Source organism: Falco cherrug, chromosome 3 (assembly GCF_023634085.1).
Source record: "Falco cherrug isolate bFalChe1 chromosome 3, bFalChe1.pri, whole genome shotgun sequence".
Lineage (NCBI taxonomy): Eukaryota > Metazoa > Chordata > Aves > Falconiformes > Falconidae > Falco > Falco cherrug.
In genome coordinates, this window is record NC_073699.1 from 40,312,105 (window position 1) to 40,329,773 (window position 17,669).

Consider the following 17,669-nt stretch of genomic DNA (forward strand, 5'->3'; position numbering starts at 1 on the left):
CTTTTAACAAGAGCTCGGTTTAGGGGAAGGAAGCAAGCCAGCTGCCCAGAGAAGAGGTGAGATGTCTTAAAGATGAATTCAGCAGCAATGCATGTTGTCCAACACACATACTGGAGGGAAGGAGAAGCCATGTCTTACCCTTTGCCCCGCTGGGGTACACATGCTAGTCTGACATTGTCTTAATTTTTAAACTTTTTTCTTTACTTGCTTACAGTCAGAAGAGCTATTATACGGTAGAAGTTAGAACTGTCTCCCAGCCCAGGCAAGACCAGTCATAGCACTGAATCACTTTTTTTTTTTGTTCAGTGCTGTCTTGTGCTTCATGTGACTGACTTGTATCTTCACTGCATTTGGACAAAAGTGGTGTGTATTGGAACTACTCTGCTGTACCTTTCTTCTGTAAATTTTAGCTTCTAAAACCATTTTCTTTTTAAAAAGGGGTAAAATAAATCTGTCCCTGACTGGCTATTAGAGGGCTGAATATTTTTCAAAACAAAAAGTTGAAATAACAGTCCTAATGACAGAGTGATATAGAATGTGGGAGAAAGTTTATTTTGGTATGTAAAAGCGGGCCATAGAATTATAAGTTACAGGGATTAAAGATGATTTTACCAAAAATGTTTTTTATTTGCCAGCAGATAATCTAAGATAGAGGTTTCTTTTAACTGCTACTTCAATTAAATCTAATGGGCATGTTTCTATCATCTTGATGTTTATTCTGCTTACCTTTTATGCAATTCCTCTTCCTCTCCCTTTCTCTGATTTCAGCCTTCTCTTGGCTTCCAGGCTATATGTATGCCTCTTTCTCTTTGTGCTTTGTTGACCAAACCCTGTGGCTGTATCCTTACTTCATACTCCTCCTTACTCTTGTTGATCTACCAAATTAATTTGTTATGAAAAATCTATCAGCAAGCTTGTTTATGTGCAAACAATTCCCAAACAGTATTTTTTATTTCTTCATCAAATTTGAATTCCTATATCCAGTCAGATTTGTATCTTTTCCTTTATTTTTAATAAACCACCCTCTGGTTCAGAAAGTGAAAGAAATCACAGAAAAAATTGGTAGGATCTTACTTTCCCCTTTTTAAAATACATAGAGTCCAGACGCACAGTTCAGATGTATGCAGACCTTAAACTTCTGAAATATAAGGGGAAGCCACTTGCTGAAATAAGTGACAGGTGGGTTTTTTAAAACATATCTGAGTCTTTGCATGTGGAGTCTCAGAACTAATTAAAAAAATGCGAACAATAAGATTTCTTCTAAGAACTGAACTAGTTTATCTTCTCAAAAAATGTGCATCTCAAAAAGATTTTTCTACCTTGCTGAACGAGCAGGAAACTATTCAGGAAAAAAAGGTAGCTGAAGATTATTTGGTATAGATTTGTCTATTTACTCTTCAGTGGACCATGCCAAGAATGAGACTGGCCCAGATGCTAGGATCTATAATCTCTTTCCTTTTTTATCTATGTAAACTATTTATCCAGCTGTATTTAAGCAAGTTTTTTTCTGACGCTTTATGAACACGTATCTTTGCTAAGTATTTCAGCTGCTAATACTGCCATTATGTCATTGACTATACTTACAGTTAGCTTACCTCCTAACTCAGTGAAATGACTACTACAGACTTGATTTTTAAGTGGAACAAATATACCATCCCATGACTACGTCTAGAAGGAACAGAGGAAGCAAGGCACAGGCCTTAGTTCGGATCCCATCTCTTCTAGCATATCTCTGCCTCCCACAGTTGAGACAGAGAGCAACTACTTCTTTCTTCTTTATTCCCTTAATAAAATTGTTTTCTCGGGGTTTAGAGTCTATGACTTTTTGTACAATATAGTTCAAAACAACTTAGATTCTGCCTAGTGATTAATTTTTGTGGCCAGCAGTTGATTTTGTTGTTGGAGATAAACTGGCAAGCTTTTCGTCTTCACAATGTCAGGACAAGCCAAACTGGTGGAGGACTTGGACCTGAATGCTGGTCATTTCTGTAAGAACATCTGAAGTTATTCCAAGTGGCATCTTGCACAGAAAAATAAAAGACCCAAGTACCAGGAGCAAAAGAATATTGGGACTTTGCTAGTGGACCTTAAACCTAAAGAAGCACAAGTCCCAAGGTGTTACCGTGTGAGGGCTCTATTTCATTACCTTTTCTACAGAAGAGGAGAGAGAAGAATCAGGGTGTCAGTGACTGTGGAAAAGCTGCTTTGTGATTACACAGTAGAAGCACTGTAGCCTTGCTCTGGACTTCCTCAGATAGCACAAATGTTTTGTTGCTGAAGTTGTGGCCTTCTCTACTCGTGTTCCTCCTGATCAGCTCGCACAGACCCTAGCCGTGGTGGCATGACAGGAACGGGAGAAACCTGCAGTGCTGCTCCCATGACACACATGGCTGGGCAGAGCTGAACCAGCTTCCACTGGAGTCATTGGCAAAGTTTGCTGTCTGGGCTAGTGCCAGATCAGATCAATGGAGTTGTGCCTAATTGAAAGTCTTTTAATTTACGTGATGGGATAGAACAAGAAAGAACACATCTAGTTACTAAAACATCTGCATGAACAGGAGAAAGTTTAGCTGGTGTTATAAATCAAGTGGCAAATAATGAGAATTAGTGTTTTAACTGCAGGAAAACTAAAATCGTCTTGCAACAGTCACTTTAACAACACTGATAGGACTTGCACTTAGATTTTCTGATGGCAGGTTCTTTTTGCTCCAAACTGTCTTCATAGACCTGCAGCTTTCATAAACCTAGGTGCCAAGACTAGCAGTGGAACAGGCATCAGTGCTTTCACTGCACAGCTTATGGGTAGGTAGAGACAGACAGAACCATTTTGTTTGCTTTTATCAGACCATGCTTTCATTTGGCATCACGTACAGAAACAGTTCCCAAAGTGTGGCTTGCAGAGCATTCACTGGTGGTCCATGAAGCATTAGCTCATCACATCGTGTGTATTTCGTTGCCTTTTTCTTGTTCTCTATAAAGACAACTAAAACTGGATTCAGTGCTTTCCTAGTACTGCTCCTCAAGGCAAGCAAACGCTGTACTACTTGCAGGAATGTTACAGGTTTCTGAATGCATCAGTTAAAAAAAAGTCTATCAGTCCTTCCACTCACATCTCCTGAAAGCTAACAGCTGGCCCTCCTTAACTATCTGGCAAGCACCTGGTGCACAGCAATAAGAAATTATAATGCCTGTATTCTTTTTAAAAAACATGACAAGGAGGCAATGCAAAAACAAATCACAGTAATGCATGATTATTCCAGCCTTGGTTTGTGCACAGTCAGCATGCTGAGATATTCCAAGCCAAGAGGATTTTTTCCTTGCTTTTAGAGAAAGATTTATTCATAAGGGTGAAGAGGGCAAATTCCCAACATTTCAGCCCTCAGCTGGCTTTTGTCAAGGGTTTCTTATGCACACACATGGTGAGGCTTGGCTAAGGCACAGGGGAAAAAAGTTATGAAGTAAATTCTATGGATTGATATATATTCTTTGTAGTAATGTTAAGGTTTGCCAGACTTCTCATGGATGAAGAATGTGAAAGCTTAGGAATATATGCAGATCTGAACATAATTTTACACGTACAAATAGCACAGTCTTTGTTTTGCCACTATTACTTTACCATTGTATTATCTTACTTTGCCATTAATTCCATTAAATACAGTCAGTAACCCTTTCAACTACACGGCTGGAATAAAAGTAACAATATCTGGCCTTCCATGATCCTAGCACTAGTGAAGTTCACTTCCTCCCTCCCTGCCCCCATATGTAGGGTAAGACCCATGCTTATCTGACAAAGAATTCCTTCATCATTCTAAATGTACAGAACACCCAAGACAGCATACTCATTATATTTAAAAAGCATTTGGGTTTATTTCTACTTCCTTTTTTTTTGGAATTTTTCTGTATGAACGAATAAGGTGAACACACATTTCAGAGCTAGCTTCTACCTAGCTCTTTTGGGGGCTCACCCAGCCCATGTAAGGGTTAGAGAGAAAGCGATACCCCTTCTCTCAGGTGAGACACATACTGTTCCACAGCGAGTTGTAGGTTCTGGTCAGTCTTCTGTGGAATGTTTCATTTCACATTCTATGTTTAAAAATAAATGAATAAAGTTACAAATGTTGCATACCAAAATCATTCTCTACAGCAGCCACAGTCCTAAGAGCAGAGGCTGGGGTTTGTAGCTCTCCTAGTTAGGTATCCAAACCACCACTTGTGTGTTCCCTTGGGCTTCTGGTATGACTTGCATACTTGGTGCAGCAGTGGATTCTTATTGCTTGCCTACCTGTCTTTTAACAAAGCTTTTCCGCATGTATAAGCTGTTTTATTTGGGAGTCTACTGAAACTGTGACAGAGGGGTTGAATCCCCCCCCAGGACAATGAAGAAACTAACTCTAAGGCTCCTGCTTCACATGTGGGTTATCTGACAAATAGACAGTATGGAAAAATCTAAACATTTATAGAAGCAGAACTTGCTGCCACAATTTTAACTTCTTTTCTTCTCCCTGACCAGCAGAAAGAGCAAACTCCATGCTTTGTAGCTCTTCTGAGCCCTCTGTTTCTTCCTGGGAAGAAGGCTTCAGCCCTTCATGCATGGCATGTCGAAATTCAGTTTTGCTTTTACCATTGAAAAGAGGTGAACAGGGTCTTCTACAATTATGCAGACATTACTGGTAGGAAGAAAGGCTTATTTATCACTTTCCTTGATTTAGGAACTTATATTCTAAGTAGCTTTTTAAGTGATTTTTTTGGATCTTGCCTTTTTACCCAGTTGCTCTACCACATGATGCATGGACTATTATTTCAATATCTCTCACTTATTGTGAGGAGGAATAAGATTTTCATTAATATAATGGTGAGCAATTTTGAAAAAACATATCATAAACAATATTATGAACTACAAGTTAAACCTAATTTAATTCATATTGTTTTGAAAACATATAATTTATATGACAATAAGTAGTAAAATATGTGTTGCAGTTTTAAGAACCAGCATTTTCAGATTGGAAAAGACTCCAAAAGACTGTTTTAACATTAACAAAGTTACACCATAACACTAGCTGAATTGGCAGAAAATATTTTTGAAGTGACAAAAGTTAAAGTGTGCTTGGAGAAAATATGTTGAAAAATTCAAATATGACCATAGGAATTTAGAGTAGAGACACATTTCTTATACCACCAGTCAGGACCAAAAGGTTTTGTGTACACAAACAGCATTGTTTATCTGTAGAAAATAAGGACCTTTAATGCAGTTAATTTTCTCCCCAAATCAGATATTTCACTTATTTCGTCCTTTTCAGTTTTAAGACTTTATGGTTTTTGATACATTTGATAAATGTAGCTGTCAGAAAAAGTCTACATTTAAAGGAAGCTTCACAGTACGATGTCTTCATTGAACAAAAACTTGAATAAACAGCATGTGCTAAAGCAGACATTTCCGAAGACTCAGAATTATATTTTCCATTTGCTTAGTTCGGTTCAGCTGGCATTTTTGATTCTTCTAACATATTTTCTCCTTTTTATAACCCCTGTCTATTAAATACCTATACACCTTTTGGAAAAGTGGATAGAGCTTGCAGGTGACTTCAAAGTTCCTTCTCTCTTTATCTGAGGAAAAGTGACACACTTAAAAAGATCTGGAAAAGCAGAAGTCCTCAGCTTAGTAGAGGAGAAATTCAAGCTCCAACAAAACTTTCACTGACTTCAAAGCATTGCTGTTTGACTCTGTAGCTATGTCTATACAGCAGAGCATGCACCTAAATAACAGTATTTAAGAGGAGAGTTTCCCAGAAGGTACCACTACGTGGGGCTCTGTGAAGCTGTTATTAGCATCCAACAGACACTGAGATACCAACTCAGGAGAAGAAAAAGGAACAAACAAACAAACCAAACAAACACACAAAAAAAAAAAAAAAAAAAAAAAAAGAAAGAAAGAAAAGAAAAAGTGATCTCTTGCAACCAGCAGGGACAAACTTGTCAAATATTAAGATGATCCAATGACATCGATATCCACAGAAAATGAGTGACAGGCTGTAAAGATGACATAATAGAGAGATAATGTCTGAGGTTAAGTAGGCTGGGGGAGAAGGGAATTATCTGCAACAAAAGTTGCAATGATCACCATTCCCTTCTGGGAAACACCTGAACAAAAGAATGGCATAAAGGTAAAAGGAAATTAGAATACCTTATATGAAGGAATAAAAATCTGAAAAGAACCAAGAAGGTTAAAATCTATGTATATACCAAAGATTGCAGACTGCAGTTAAAACATTTTTTTTTTTTTTACATGGAAAGATAATAAATGGATACAAATAAAAAGTAAGGTAGTCAAAAAAGTTAGCTTCGATTTTTCCTGAAACACTTCTCACAACTTTTTCAGAGAAGCAAGTAGTAGAAGATAAGTGGATACAATTGAGGTTGAGATTATTCCCACAAAAGAGTAGATCAGTTGCATAGCTGGGTGAATAAATAATGGAAATTATTGAAACTTTAATGGAACATGGATGAAGAGCTTTTATTTTTTTATAAAAACATGTCATTCCATTGATCTTATGAAGAAAGTTCACGCTTTGGAAAGAAGAGAAGCAAAACATAAGGAAACTGACACCGTTTTCAAGGAGTGGAGGATCTTCCACTGTTGTGCCTCATCCCGTAAGGCTGTGCCACAATCTGGGTACCCATGACAAGTGCCTTCATCATAAACTGAGTTTCCAAAGGTGCTAGATAGGGTCCCAGGAGTGGAACAGATATTTCCCACCTATGGGTCTTGAGTTGTGATACAGCTTGAAAGGTATTACATTCAGACCTTTTTCTGGAGCTTTGTCATACAATCATGAAGGCTACTTTCGTGTGAAAGTTTCATGGTATGGCTCTGGAAGGAAGTGAAACATAATCTGGAGATGAAAACACCACACCATCATCATGAGGTCCACCTGCAGGGCCCACGTGGCCTTAATCAGCAAGGAAACAAAAGTATTCTGGGACCACCAAAGACATCCTCTGGGTTTGAGCCACTCTTGGAGCATCCCATGCCCCAGCTCACTGAACTATACTGTTCCCAAGCATTACATTTTCATATACAGCTCCAGGTGATGACACTGGTGTTAATAGATAAAATAGATACTCACTAAAACCCAGAGTGTTTATTTTTGCTTATGGACATACTTAGAATAATCAAACAGATATGTAAAAGAGGAGTATTTTCCACTACCTGTGAGAGGAAAAATCCTTCAGGAGATGGCTAATGCCAAATATTTTTCCATGTCTGATATATCAGCAGGATTTTGGCATTGCCCATAGGAAAACAGACCACATGTCTATGCACATTCAAAACACCCATAGGGAGACACTTTTTTTGCAGACTGCCATCTCAGTTATTTTTGGCACATATGTTTTTCACTGGAAAATAGAAAATGTTGGTGGTGTACAGCATACTAAACAGAAAGTACACTTTTTTCTGGGGAGGAGTGAAGAAGAGAATGACTAGAAGCTCATGCAGCTATGCAAAGAGCTGTAGATTTTCAGAAAATCTAAAAAAGTATAACCACCAATTCTGTGTAATGAAAATGGCAGACATGGGGAGAAATTTATATAGCAAGATCTGCAGGTAGATCACAGTAAGTATGAAGAATTCATGACCTCCAATCCAGTAAAAAAGGAAGAAATACAAACTCTTTGAAGAATGATGCAGAAAAAGTGGTGCCAAAATGAAATCCAACATAAAGCAGCAAGCCAAGGGTCCTACAATGCCTAAACGGACACAGGGATATTGCAAGTTTAGAGAAGACAAAATGGAATACATCCCTCTCTCTGTGCTCTGTTCTACACTGTAGTACAACAATACGGTCAAAATCTGCCATGGCTGCTAATAACTGAATTTCAGTAAGTTGTTACAGACAAGACTTTGGATGTGATGGATGGAAAAAACTCACATCATTATGCAAAGTCCTTGTTGGTTGAAACTACCGTCACCTCAGTGTGGCCAATGTCTCCAAAAACTGCAAAACAGTACTGTGAGGCTGTAGCTGCAGATGTATGGACTGCAAAATGAGCAAGACCTTAGACAGTTTTGGGTTTACAGACATACTTTCAAACTTTTTTTGACAAAAAATGCAGTGGAGCAAGTCCACTACTAGATTTCAGAGGCAAAATCAAATAAACTTGTCTTCTCTGAGATGAAAAGGGGATTCAAAATGATGGAGCTAGAGAGCTCAGGATGAAATCCCACAGAAAGCGAAAAAAAGCTATAAGTACTGCCAGGTTGAGAAAATATATTCTTAACCTATTATCTGTTAAGGAGAACTCTTTATATTATTTTCCATTAGTTGTTTTCATGATGTTGCTGTAAAGACCTGTCATATGTGTAATGAATGCTACTACTATAATGGTCCCCCAGTCAAACATAAAGGACTGTGTTAAAGACATATGAAAAGGCTACCAAGTAATATTCAGGTTATTGTGTTACTAACATGAAAGAAAACAAGCATAAAAAAAAATTGAAAGTCAAAGAATGTCAAATTAATGTCTCTGATGTCAAAGTCACTGGGGACTTGGAGAATTAGAGATTAAGACAAACCCAAACACTTGGTGTAACTGGGCTCTAAGGCACTGTGTGATTTCATGAGAAGGGAGCTGTCTGCCTCTGTCCTAGGTAGTAAATGGGTGGGATGCCACACTGCCTGTCTGCAGATATATGGCGTTGTCACCCTGTGACTGTATACCCTGTTGGCATAGTAGCCATCTTCTCAAAAAAAACAAAGAACATTGAATCTCCTAGTTTATATGAGAGGTTCCCAGACTGACAATAACCACTGTGCTACTACATGAAAGCACTCCAAACCATGGTACTACTGTAACAAGTGGCCTTGCTGCCTCCTGACGGCAGTGGTGCCATTCCTCCTGTTGCAGTCACAGTTTAGAGCACCTTGTGCCATGCCTGAGCCGTGGACTTTGTGACTGCTTTGAAGCTCCCACACCTGAGATCACACACCCCAACTACATCCACTCTCCGTATCAGGGTGAGTTACATACACATCAGCTCCTCCATGTCCTGGTTTCTGCAGGTGAAAAATCAAGGTGTGAAGGGCTGATGGAAACCATGATTAGAAAACTGTGAGACTAAGACAGGGAACTAGTGGAAATCTGCAGTGGTCAGTTCTGTTTCAGTCTCAGATCCAGATAAAAGGGCAATAGAGAGAAAATGGAAAAAAAATACAGTGGATTTATGTACCTTAGCATTGTCTTTCAAAAAACTGCAGACCAATTCATAGGTCAAGAGAAAGGAGAGAAGCAAGACAGGAAGAGAGAAATCAAGTCCATCCAGAAGTGAGAAATTAGGCAAAACCATTGTTCTTTTTGTTGTAGTCCAAACAGGACTGGGCTCAGATCAGGGAGAGATGAGCAACAACACTGAATATTGTTGGCCAGCTACTGACATTTGCCATAATCCTATTACAATTGCCCAGAGGGTACCAACAGCTTGGGCTGTATTTATTCATAATTACACATAATATTAAACCCAAATTTCAGTGGATTTCTACATCACAAACAGGTGTGATAAAAAGCATACAATGTCATTAATCAAAAAAGAGCATACTAGAGAAAATGCATTTTGGCATTCTGAAAGAATCTGCTCTTTCTTCTATTATTTCCCATATTCTGTGAGATTGTGTCCTTCCAGCTGAATCTGTAAATTAATGATGCATAAAATAACTTTGTGTCATGCTGAATTATAAAAGAAAGGGGTTTTGTGGTGTCCAGCTTGTGAAGGATGAACCGAAGGAACCAGGGATTTTCACAGAGTTTGAATAGCTTTTGTGACACCAACTATTATTTTATATATGCCTTCTTCCTCCTTCTCCCTTTCCCTCATGATTTACTCAGGTACTGAAAAATTACCTTTTCCTGACTGCAGCATGGTTCCTTCCATGGAAGAGAACATGACCAAATTGACAATGGTACCTCCCCAATTTTCTGTGGATATCTCCTTTGGTCACAGTTCAGATTTTTCTTCTTGGCCAGAGGCACATAAGAAAACATCCCCTGACCACTAATTTTGATGAAGAGTTTAGGTGCTCAATACTAAAAGGTAGGCTCCTTCCTATCCATACAGGTAGATACACAAAGACAGATTCCAAGTACATAATGGAGCCCAGGTGTAAGGCGTATGCACTTGTATAAAGATATTCAAACTGAATTGAAATTCAGTTTAGATATGTCTTTTACTATCTCTCTGAAAATTTGCCTCCTTCAGGGAGCAAATCAACAAAAGAAACAACAAAAGAATCCTCAAAAGAACATCAGGTGTAAATACTGATAATTTTACTTATTTATTTAAATGCACAGATGTTACAAAATAGATCAAAGTGATGTACACTTCTTTATAGTTTCATAGCATTAGAAGTTGAAACAGGAATACAAATTTATATCTCAGGTATAACATGTATATAGCATCATATGAAAGAATTGTTATACTGAAAAGTCCACTGCAAGACGTGTTACACAACAAGCTTTCTTCTCTGAAGAACAAGATACAACCCCACCCACACAATTTTCAAAAAGATCTAAACAAGAAATGATGAAAATATATAATGAGGGGAGGGAAAGGACGTTTCACTGTATAAACACTGAACTTTTTTTTTTTTTTTTGGCTTGGGTTCAGATAGAAAGCATAGAAATGTCATCATTTCCAATCCTCAACATCTTCAGTCCTCAAAAATATCTTTCCTTATTGCATATGAAAATAAAGCAACTGTCGATGGTTTACTTCTTAAATGAACCCTGCCTTTAAGCACCATTTCAATTATGTAAGAGCACCCTACATGAAACAAAGCTGTTTAACCCCTCAGAGCTATTAGATTCCAATATTACCATTCACTCCTAAGGAACAAGTTTATTAACTTAAATATTGCATCTAAGATAATTCCTGACTTACATGATGATCTACTGAAGCTGTAAGGAGCTTGCAGCATGATGTGATTTAAATAATGATTGCTGTTGTGAGCTAAACATATAACCTGCGGGATATTCCCTCTCTTCTGCTGCTGGCCAAGAAACCCCCGAGCATAATTTACAAGGATTGTCAGTACAAGGGATTTTTAAAGAATTTGCAACCTGATTGCCAAATGGTAAGCTGCCAAAATCTTTTTGCACTCTGAATTTTGTCTTTTGGTGGAAGACAAAGAGATAACACTGAATTGCAACCATTTCAGTCTGGTTTTCTCACACTTCACTCTCAGGGAAGATCAGAAGAATGGGGATAACTATCAAAAGTTTATGTCTGTTCCACTGACTTGTGTGAATTTAAAAATTCATTGTCTTGTAATACGAACAAAAAAATCTTCTCTAACAGAAAATAACTAATCTTGAGGGAAACTCAGTAAATGAAGGTTCAGCTGCAAGAGAGTCTTGGAATTACCTATAGTAACCTTGGGGTTTTTTTTCTTTTATTGAATTAACCAGGTGGGTCGTTGCTATTTTTGTCTTGATTTTCAATTTATTTTCTTTTGAAAGAAAGCATTTTGAGAAGGCTGTGGCTACTTCAGAAGTTCAGTGTTCTCCTTATGAATCCAAATGGGAAATTTTGTGCACTTTGAGGCCATCAGACCAATTATGGTCTGACAACCAAACCATACAAATTTTCTGTTTTGCAGTTTTAAAAAGCACCATAAAAATGCTGCGTGCTTGGATTCTATGAGATCTTCATTCTAGAAGAGAAAAGCAACTTTTTTTTTTTCTTGAAAACTTAGGAATATTGGGCAAATTTCAACAGTAATTTGGGCCTTTAAAACTCCTGTTTCTTTAGGGATAGTTTAGGAATTTAGTATCTGAGTAATGAGGCTTCCCACTCTCTTCTTTTTAAGAACTATATCTGATTTACACCTCTAAAAACTCTTCTGACATCTGAATACCTCCGTTTTACCTCATACTCATAAAACTTTGTATGATGGGTAACCAACAGCCAATACAACTCTGGTTGAGTTCTGTACTTACAAAGCATGTAAAACTAAGGAATGGAGAAGTTACACAGTGGACCTCATTTCTCAAATAAAACAATTTCATGTGTCTTTAAAATAAAGGCCAAAAATTTTAAGGGAAACAAACTAAATTTGTGTGTGTGTGTATTTTTGAAAAATCCTTAAACTTTGTGGCTTCCTATGAAATCAAACCAACATACTGGTATTCTCAACCACAAGAGGGCATCCATGTCTGCAACCTGGTCCTTGCAGATAATACATAAACATGTAGAACTACCTACCTATCTATTCATGTATCTAGAGACTTAGAAATGGATACAGATACAGATATATTTCTATCTGTTAGATCCCAGCTGTGGTATAGCGCACTTTTGCTCTGGGAGGTTTCTTCTTTCAGAGCCCCATGATATTTCCCAGTGTTGTCAAGGGACGGCACATTTAGTCTAATTTTGCTGTCCATAAAGCTCTCATGGAATCTAACTTTCTCACTTACGCAAAAGTTAAAAGTTATGTTAAATCTCCCATGGTTTTCACTGAGGCTTGATCCAACTCAACCCCAGTTCAGAGGGGAGCGAGGTGATCTCAGAGAAGAGATCCCAAGGATAATTGTGCGAGGTCAAGCCCAGGTTTTCTGAAGTCATGTATTACCCCAGAGAGAGGATCTGCGATCACTAAAACCTGCTCAGCATCAATCTGAACTCATGACTATCAGAGGTCTTACTCTCCCCATAATTTGTTCCACAATCACTTCACTGTTGTGATGACGGGAGGGTGCTGTTTGTTTTGGGTTTGAACTGGAATACATTTTCCTCTCTGATGCACAGAAGACTCTCATTATAGCCTGAAACAACCATAAAAAGGAACTTTGAAAGCAAATCTGGCCCAGTGGTTAATTATATGCTTAGCTGAAAAAGATCTCACAAAAACTGGAGTGTATATGGTAATATTGGAAGTATACCTCATCTTCCACAAAAAATAATCAATAACTTCAGCACCAGAACATAGAGGCTAGCACCAAAAGGTATCAACTGCTACCCATCATCTTCGACATATAATGAGGCAAAAAATCACAAGCAGATACTATGAACAGCCGCACTCAAGAACTAATGGTATCAGTTACTTCATTTTTACTCTTATGCCTCTCACATTACTTTGACAAAAAAATTCTAGCCTTATTTTAGTTTGTGTATACTTTCATAATTTTATTATTTAGAACAGAAGTCTGAGCTAATTTCTCTGTCTTTAAAGGCACACCATGCTGCTCTGAAGGAATTAGTACAAATCTTAAAGGCTATCAGAATAACAACTGGGGGTAGTTTGCCTCGGCATAGCCTTGAACTCATCAAGAATTCTCCTCGGCATGTATCAGAGCAGATATGCTGCCAAAGACATCTGAAGTCTTCCACACATTTCAGTACTTTTGTTCTAGCAGCACTCGGTGTCAGGTAATCAGTCAGGCAGAACCAACACAGGCAATCAAAGCACAGCTTTACTGGCTTCATCATTACCTGGCCCAAGAGAACGAGATGAGAGAAACTGGGGCGATTCAAATAGGCAACACAGAACGGCCTTCAGTAAACTACTTATTAAACAAAGTGGAAGGGCAAATTCCATGTGGTAATCAAGTATCTGATGAGCTGTAATCCTCTCTGTTCAGTGAAAAATACTCAACTGAGCTTGAGTGCTTGTGGCTGGTTTTATCAGGAGCTGCTCGTATGAAATAGCTTATACCCAGATCACTTTTTGCTGCTGTCAGTTACAGTGTGATTACAATACTTAATCCCTAGCACCATTATGGGATGTTGTTAAGAAACCTGCATACCTGTTTGTTAAAAGCAAAGTTTTCTATATCCACAGAAAACAAAATATTCCATAAAATCAAGGTATTTGTAGCAATTTAAAAAGTAACAGATACGATAACATATATACCCGTTATAAAAATTTCAGCTGAATTAAAGAATTATAAATTAATTTACAATGTCTAGTCCTGTTTGGAAAGTGTACCATACAACATACAAGTTGCAAGTTCCAAAGTGCATAGTCATTTATTGCTAGACCTACTGTTGTAGGTTCCACGGTTTGACCTGAACTTTTGCTTATGCTCTGCTTCCTATCTGGTATTAAAAAATATAAAATTAAAAAAAAATACTGAAAATGGCTAGATGCACTGTTTTAACTGTGCTGTCTTGACCTCTAGAGAAGATTTCTTACGCAGAACAAAACCCAAAAAAGTATGTCACATGCATCTCTGTCAAAAACTGAGCTGGCTGAGGGCTAGCAACACACCTAGTTTTTTCTCACTGAATGCTTTCAGTGTGTACAAAGATGATGCAAAGAGGTTGTGTTTCACTCTCAAAACAGGACTGGATTTTACTCAGCGAAAGTGTTTGACTGATTGAGCACTGTCCAAGTCCAAGTCCCTTTGAAACCAAAAGGAAAACCATTTATATTGTAACTGTTAGGATAAAAGTTAGGAGAATATTACAAACGTTGTTCTTTTAAAACATGGACACATTTAAGACAATATACTTGTCTAGTTATTGTCCTGTCAGATGCAGAAGTGTCACTAACCAGAAATGTGTGAAGAGTCATAGATCCATTGCTGATGTTCTCTGAGGGATCACATTATGGACAGATGGAGAGGGGCTGCTAAGTTTCATGCTTTATGCTGTAAAGCCCGTGGCATGTGTCTCACTATGCTGCGCACACACCCCCCATCCCCACCCACCCCCAGCTATTTTGCCGGAGAAAAGGCATAACTAACGCAAAGAATTCAAACTGATCTTTTTTTTATATATATCACCAATATGATACTTCATATTTTGGTAACAGACTGTCTCAAACACCCTCAAAAGAAATGAATTAGTGACCTAAAGACACACATATGTAGTACTAGTGCAATTATCCTCTGTTGCTCTGCTTGCCCTACTCAGTATTGCTTTTCAAAGTTCATAAATTTCAGAGGTCTAAATGTAGCAGTGCAAGCAGACTAAACATGTATATTTAAAGTGGAGTACATTCTGCCCCGTAATATAAAGCCAAAACTCGAGGCTATTTCAGTGATGTAGTAGTTGTGGCAGACATTCTGTTTCCTCATTTTTATAATCTGTTTTTCAAGAAAAATACCTGTATAATATTCTAGCTCAAAGTGTAGGGGCTCATTATAAATGTTCTAGTAAGCACCCATAAGGCATTCAGGTTTTGGCAGGGAAGGTATAATAAACAGATTTGGTTCTAATTAATCCATAGAGATATTTTTAGGAAACAGTGCAATATATTTTAAAGGGCCCTACCAATTGCTTTAGACATTGGGAATTTTTGTATCAAATCTGCATGAAGTGCTAAAGTTGCCTGATGTCTTTTATTTGGAAATCCTCTTATCTACTTTTAGGTCTGATCTTACCTTGAAAGTTTCACCTGGCTGAGTTTCAGTCAGGGGGATAACTCATAAACTGGCAAACTTGTAGTGTAAAAAACAGTATGGATGTCATGTATTGATGTCACTTATGTTGCTTTGTAGCAATGTATTTCTTTGCCTTCTTGTACAAGTATAAATATACTGCTGCAAAGCACCATTATACCATTATGGCTGCGTTCAGATACATGGAAGGTAGAGCTAGACTGTGCTATTATACCAGCATATTTAAAATGATGCAGCTTTCTGTATCTAGACAAGACTTCAGGCATGTAAGTTAACAGCCACTGCATCTTGGCCAGTGTGGTTCCTCATTCTCTCTTAATTCTCCTGTCTGCACACAGGCATCATTGATGATAGCAGCAGCCGTGTGCTGAACTCTTGAAACACCATAAACAAATTGATGTTGTGCATGAGGTAGGTAATATCCTGCAGTTTCTCTTGCACATATGTTTTCCTTTGCTCAGAGTCCCATTGACATTGCAGGTGAAAGCACAGGTGGAAATGGAAGGAACCATTTGGAATGTGAGGACAATTTGTTGCTTTGCACATCACACTCCATTTTTAAAGCACAGTATTAATCAATGACCCTTCTCTTTCTGGAGCTATTATCTTTAAAAGGAAGTCACATTTTATCTTCTAATGTGCTTTTAATAGAACCTAATCTTCAGGAAGCTAGACTTGCAAAGGTGAAAATTAGTTTGTTCTCCTTTAAAAAAATGTTAATCTAAAAGGGTTAATGTGAATCTTAAATCCCAAAGTGTTAAAACCAAATTATACTATACTTTGAAAGCTAATTATACAAAAGCATACAAAAAGAAAACATCAGAGTATTATTACAATATCTCTATATATAAAATATGTGCAAAATTCAATATACAAGCTTCTTGTTCCTCATCCATGTTTGTTTGGGTTTTGGTGGGTTTTTTTCAAAATAATGTAAAACTTAACTTATTTAAACCAGTATAAGTAGTTTGATGTTACTCCTGGGAAACAAAGATTGTCGGTACAAGAACCTCCATAGCTTGGAGGACAAGCCGAACATGGGACTCCTACTTTATATGGTGCTTCTCCAATCCAATTCCCCCTGAAAATAAAAAAGGAAAAAGAATGCTTAGTAATTTCAGAAAGGAAGAAAAAAAAATAATTAACCATACGTGACTAAAGTTTATGTCTTCACTGATATCCTATAAATGCCCTGTTACTGAAAACATACATTACCATATTCCTGTAGATTACTGACAAACATTGATCCGCAGATTCCAAAAAACAGCAGGAGAATGACCATGTCACCTCAGGCCAGCGGCCCATTCCATCTCCTTTAGTTTCTGTGCTGAAGTCCCAGTCGTCTTGCTTTTGCTACAGCAAGTGATTTTTGATTCATCGAGCCTGGGACTTTTTTACTAGAGGGCTATGTTTATGAGAAATTAAGCATTGGTGTAAGGTTTTCCTTGAGCATTTTTTTTTCCTGGCAGTTATCTTAAATAAGCTTAGGTTTGGAAAGTAGAAAAACAAACTGAGCAAAATCTTATTCTTCTGTTGCACTACTCTAGACCCACATTTTCAAGCTCTGAGGCTGAATTCATGGTTAGAGAAAGGGGAAGATAAAAACGTTTGCACCAGTACTGTATTAAAAAGAACTGGGCATTTTTAGGGGTGTCATAGATGTTAATGAGAGGAGAAGGTGGGCTCCTATCTGGTGAATACAGCTGTGTAATAGAGCCCAGGGGGAAAGGGGTACCAGTCTGGAGAGTGATCATGTGAAAAAAGGTAACTCTGAAAGATCCAGGAACATCTGAAAAACACATCCAGACTTCTAGGTGCTTATATAAACCCCAGGCTTTTACTGATTCATGTAACACTAGTGATGTAGGCAGAAAGAAAGTTAAAATTAGATTTTTATTTAAATGTTATGTCTCACTGAGCAGAGAAATTTCTCTAGTTTGCATGTGACGTGGTATAGCGGTGAGTAATGCAATTATTTATGAAACATTTTCTCATCCCACACCTCCCAGCCAATAACATTGGATCAAAAGCCCTGGTCTGGGCTGTGCCTTAGAAGACAGTAGGAATCTCTCAAATACTTCGCTCATTTCTATATCTTTTCCAAATGGGTACAGCAGACTGAGTGCTCAGGAAATACATTTAGTTTGATAACAGATATGGAAATCCAGAAAGAGTTTGCTGAAAGCCGATTTCTGCTTAATTTTCTACACAACACATGGCTGATTTGTGTGAATCTGTTACATAGGGACAAGGCATTTCTAAACTTTGTTATTACC

General features: G+C 37.8%; 1 protein-coding gene across 2 annotated transcripts in view; it reads right to left on the minus strand.

Moving 5' to 3' along the window:
• Positions 1 to 10,302: 10,302 nt before the first annotated feature.
• PI15 (peptidase inhibitor 15) overlaps positions 10,303 to 17,669 on the minus strand; it is a 29,287-nt gene continuing 21,920 nt past the window's right edge. For both annotated transcript variants that reach the window (XM_027811159.2, XM_005443183.3), the window contains exon 6: positions 10,303 to 16,474. In XM_027811159.2, the coding sequence (XP_027666960.1) occupies positions 16,339 to 16,474 (136 nt within the window). In that variant the 3' untranslated portion in view covers positions 10,303 to 16,338. The remainder of the gene's footprint in view (positions 16,475 to 17,669) is intronic.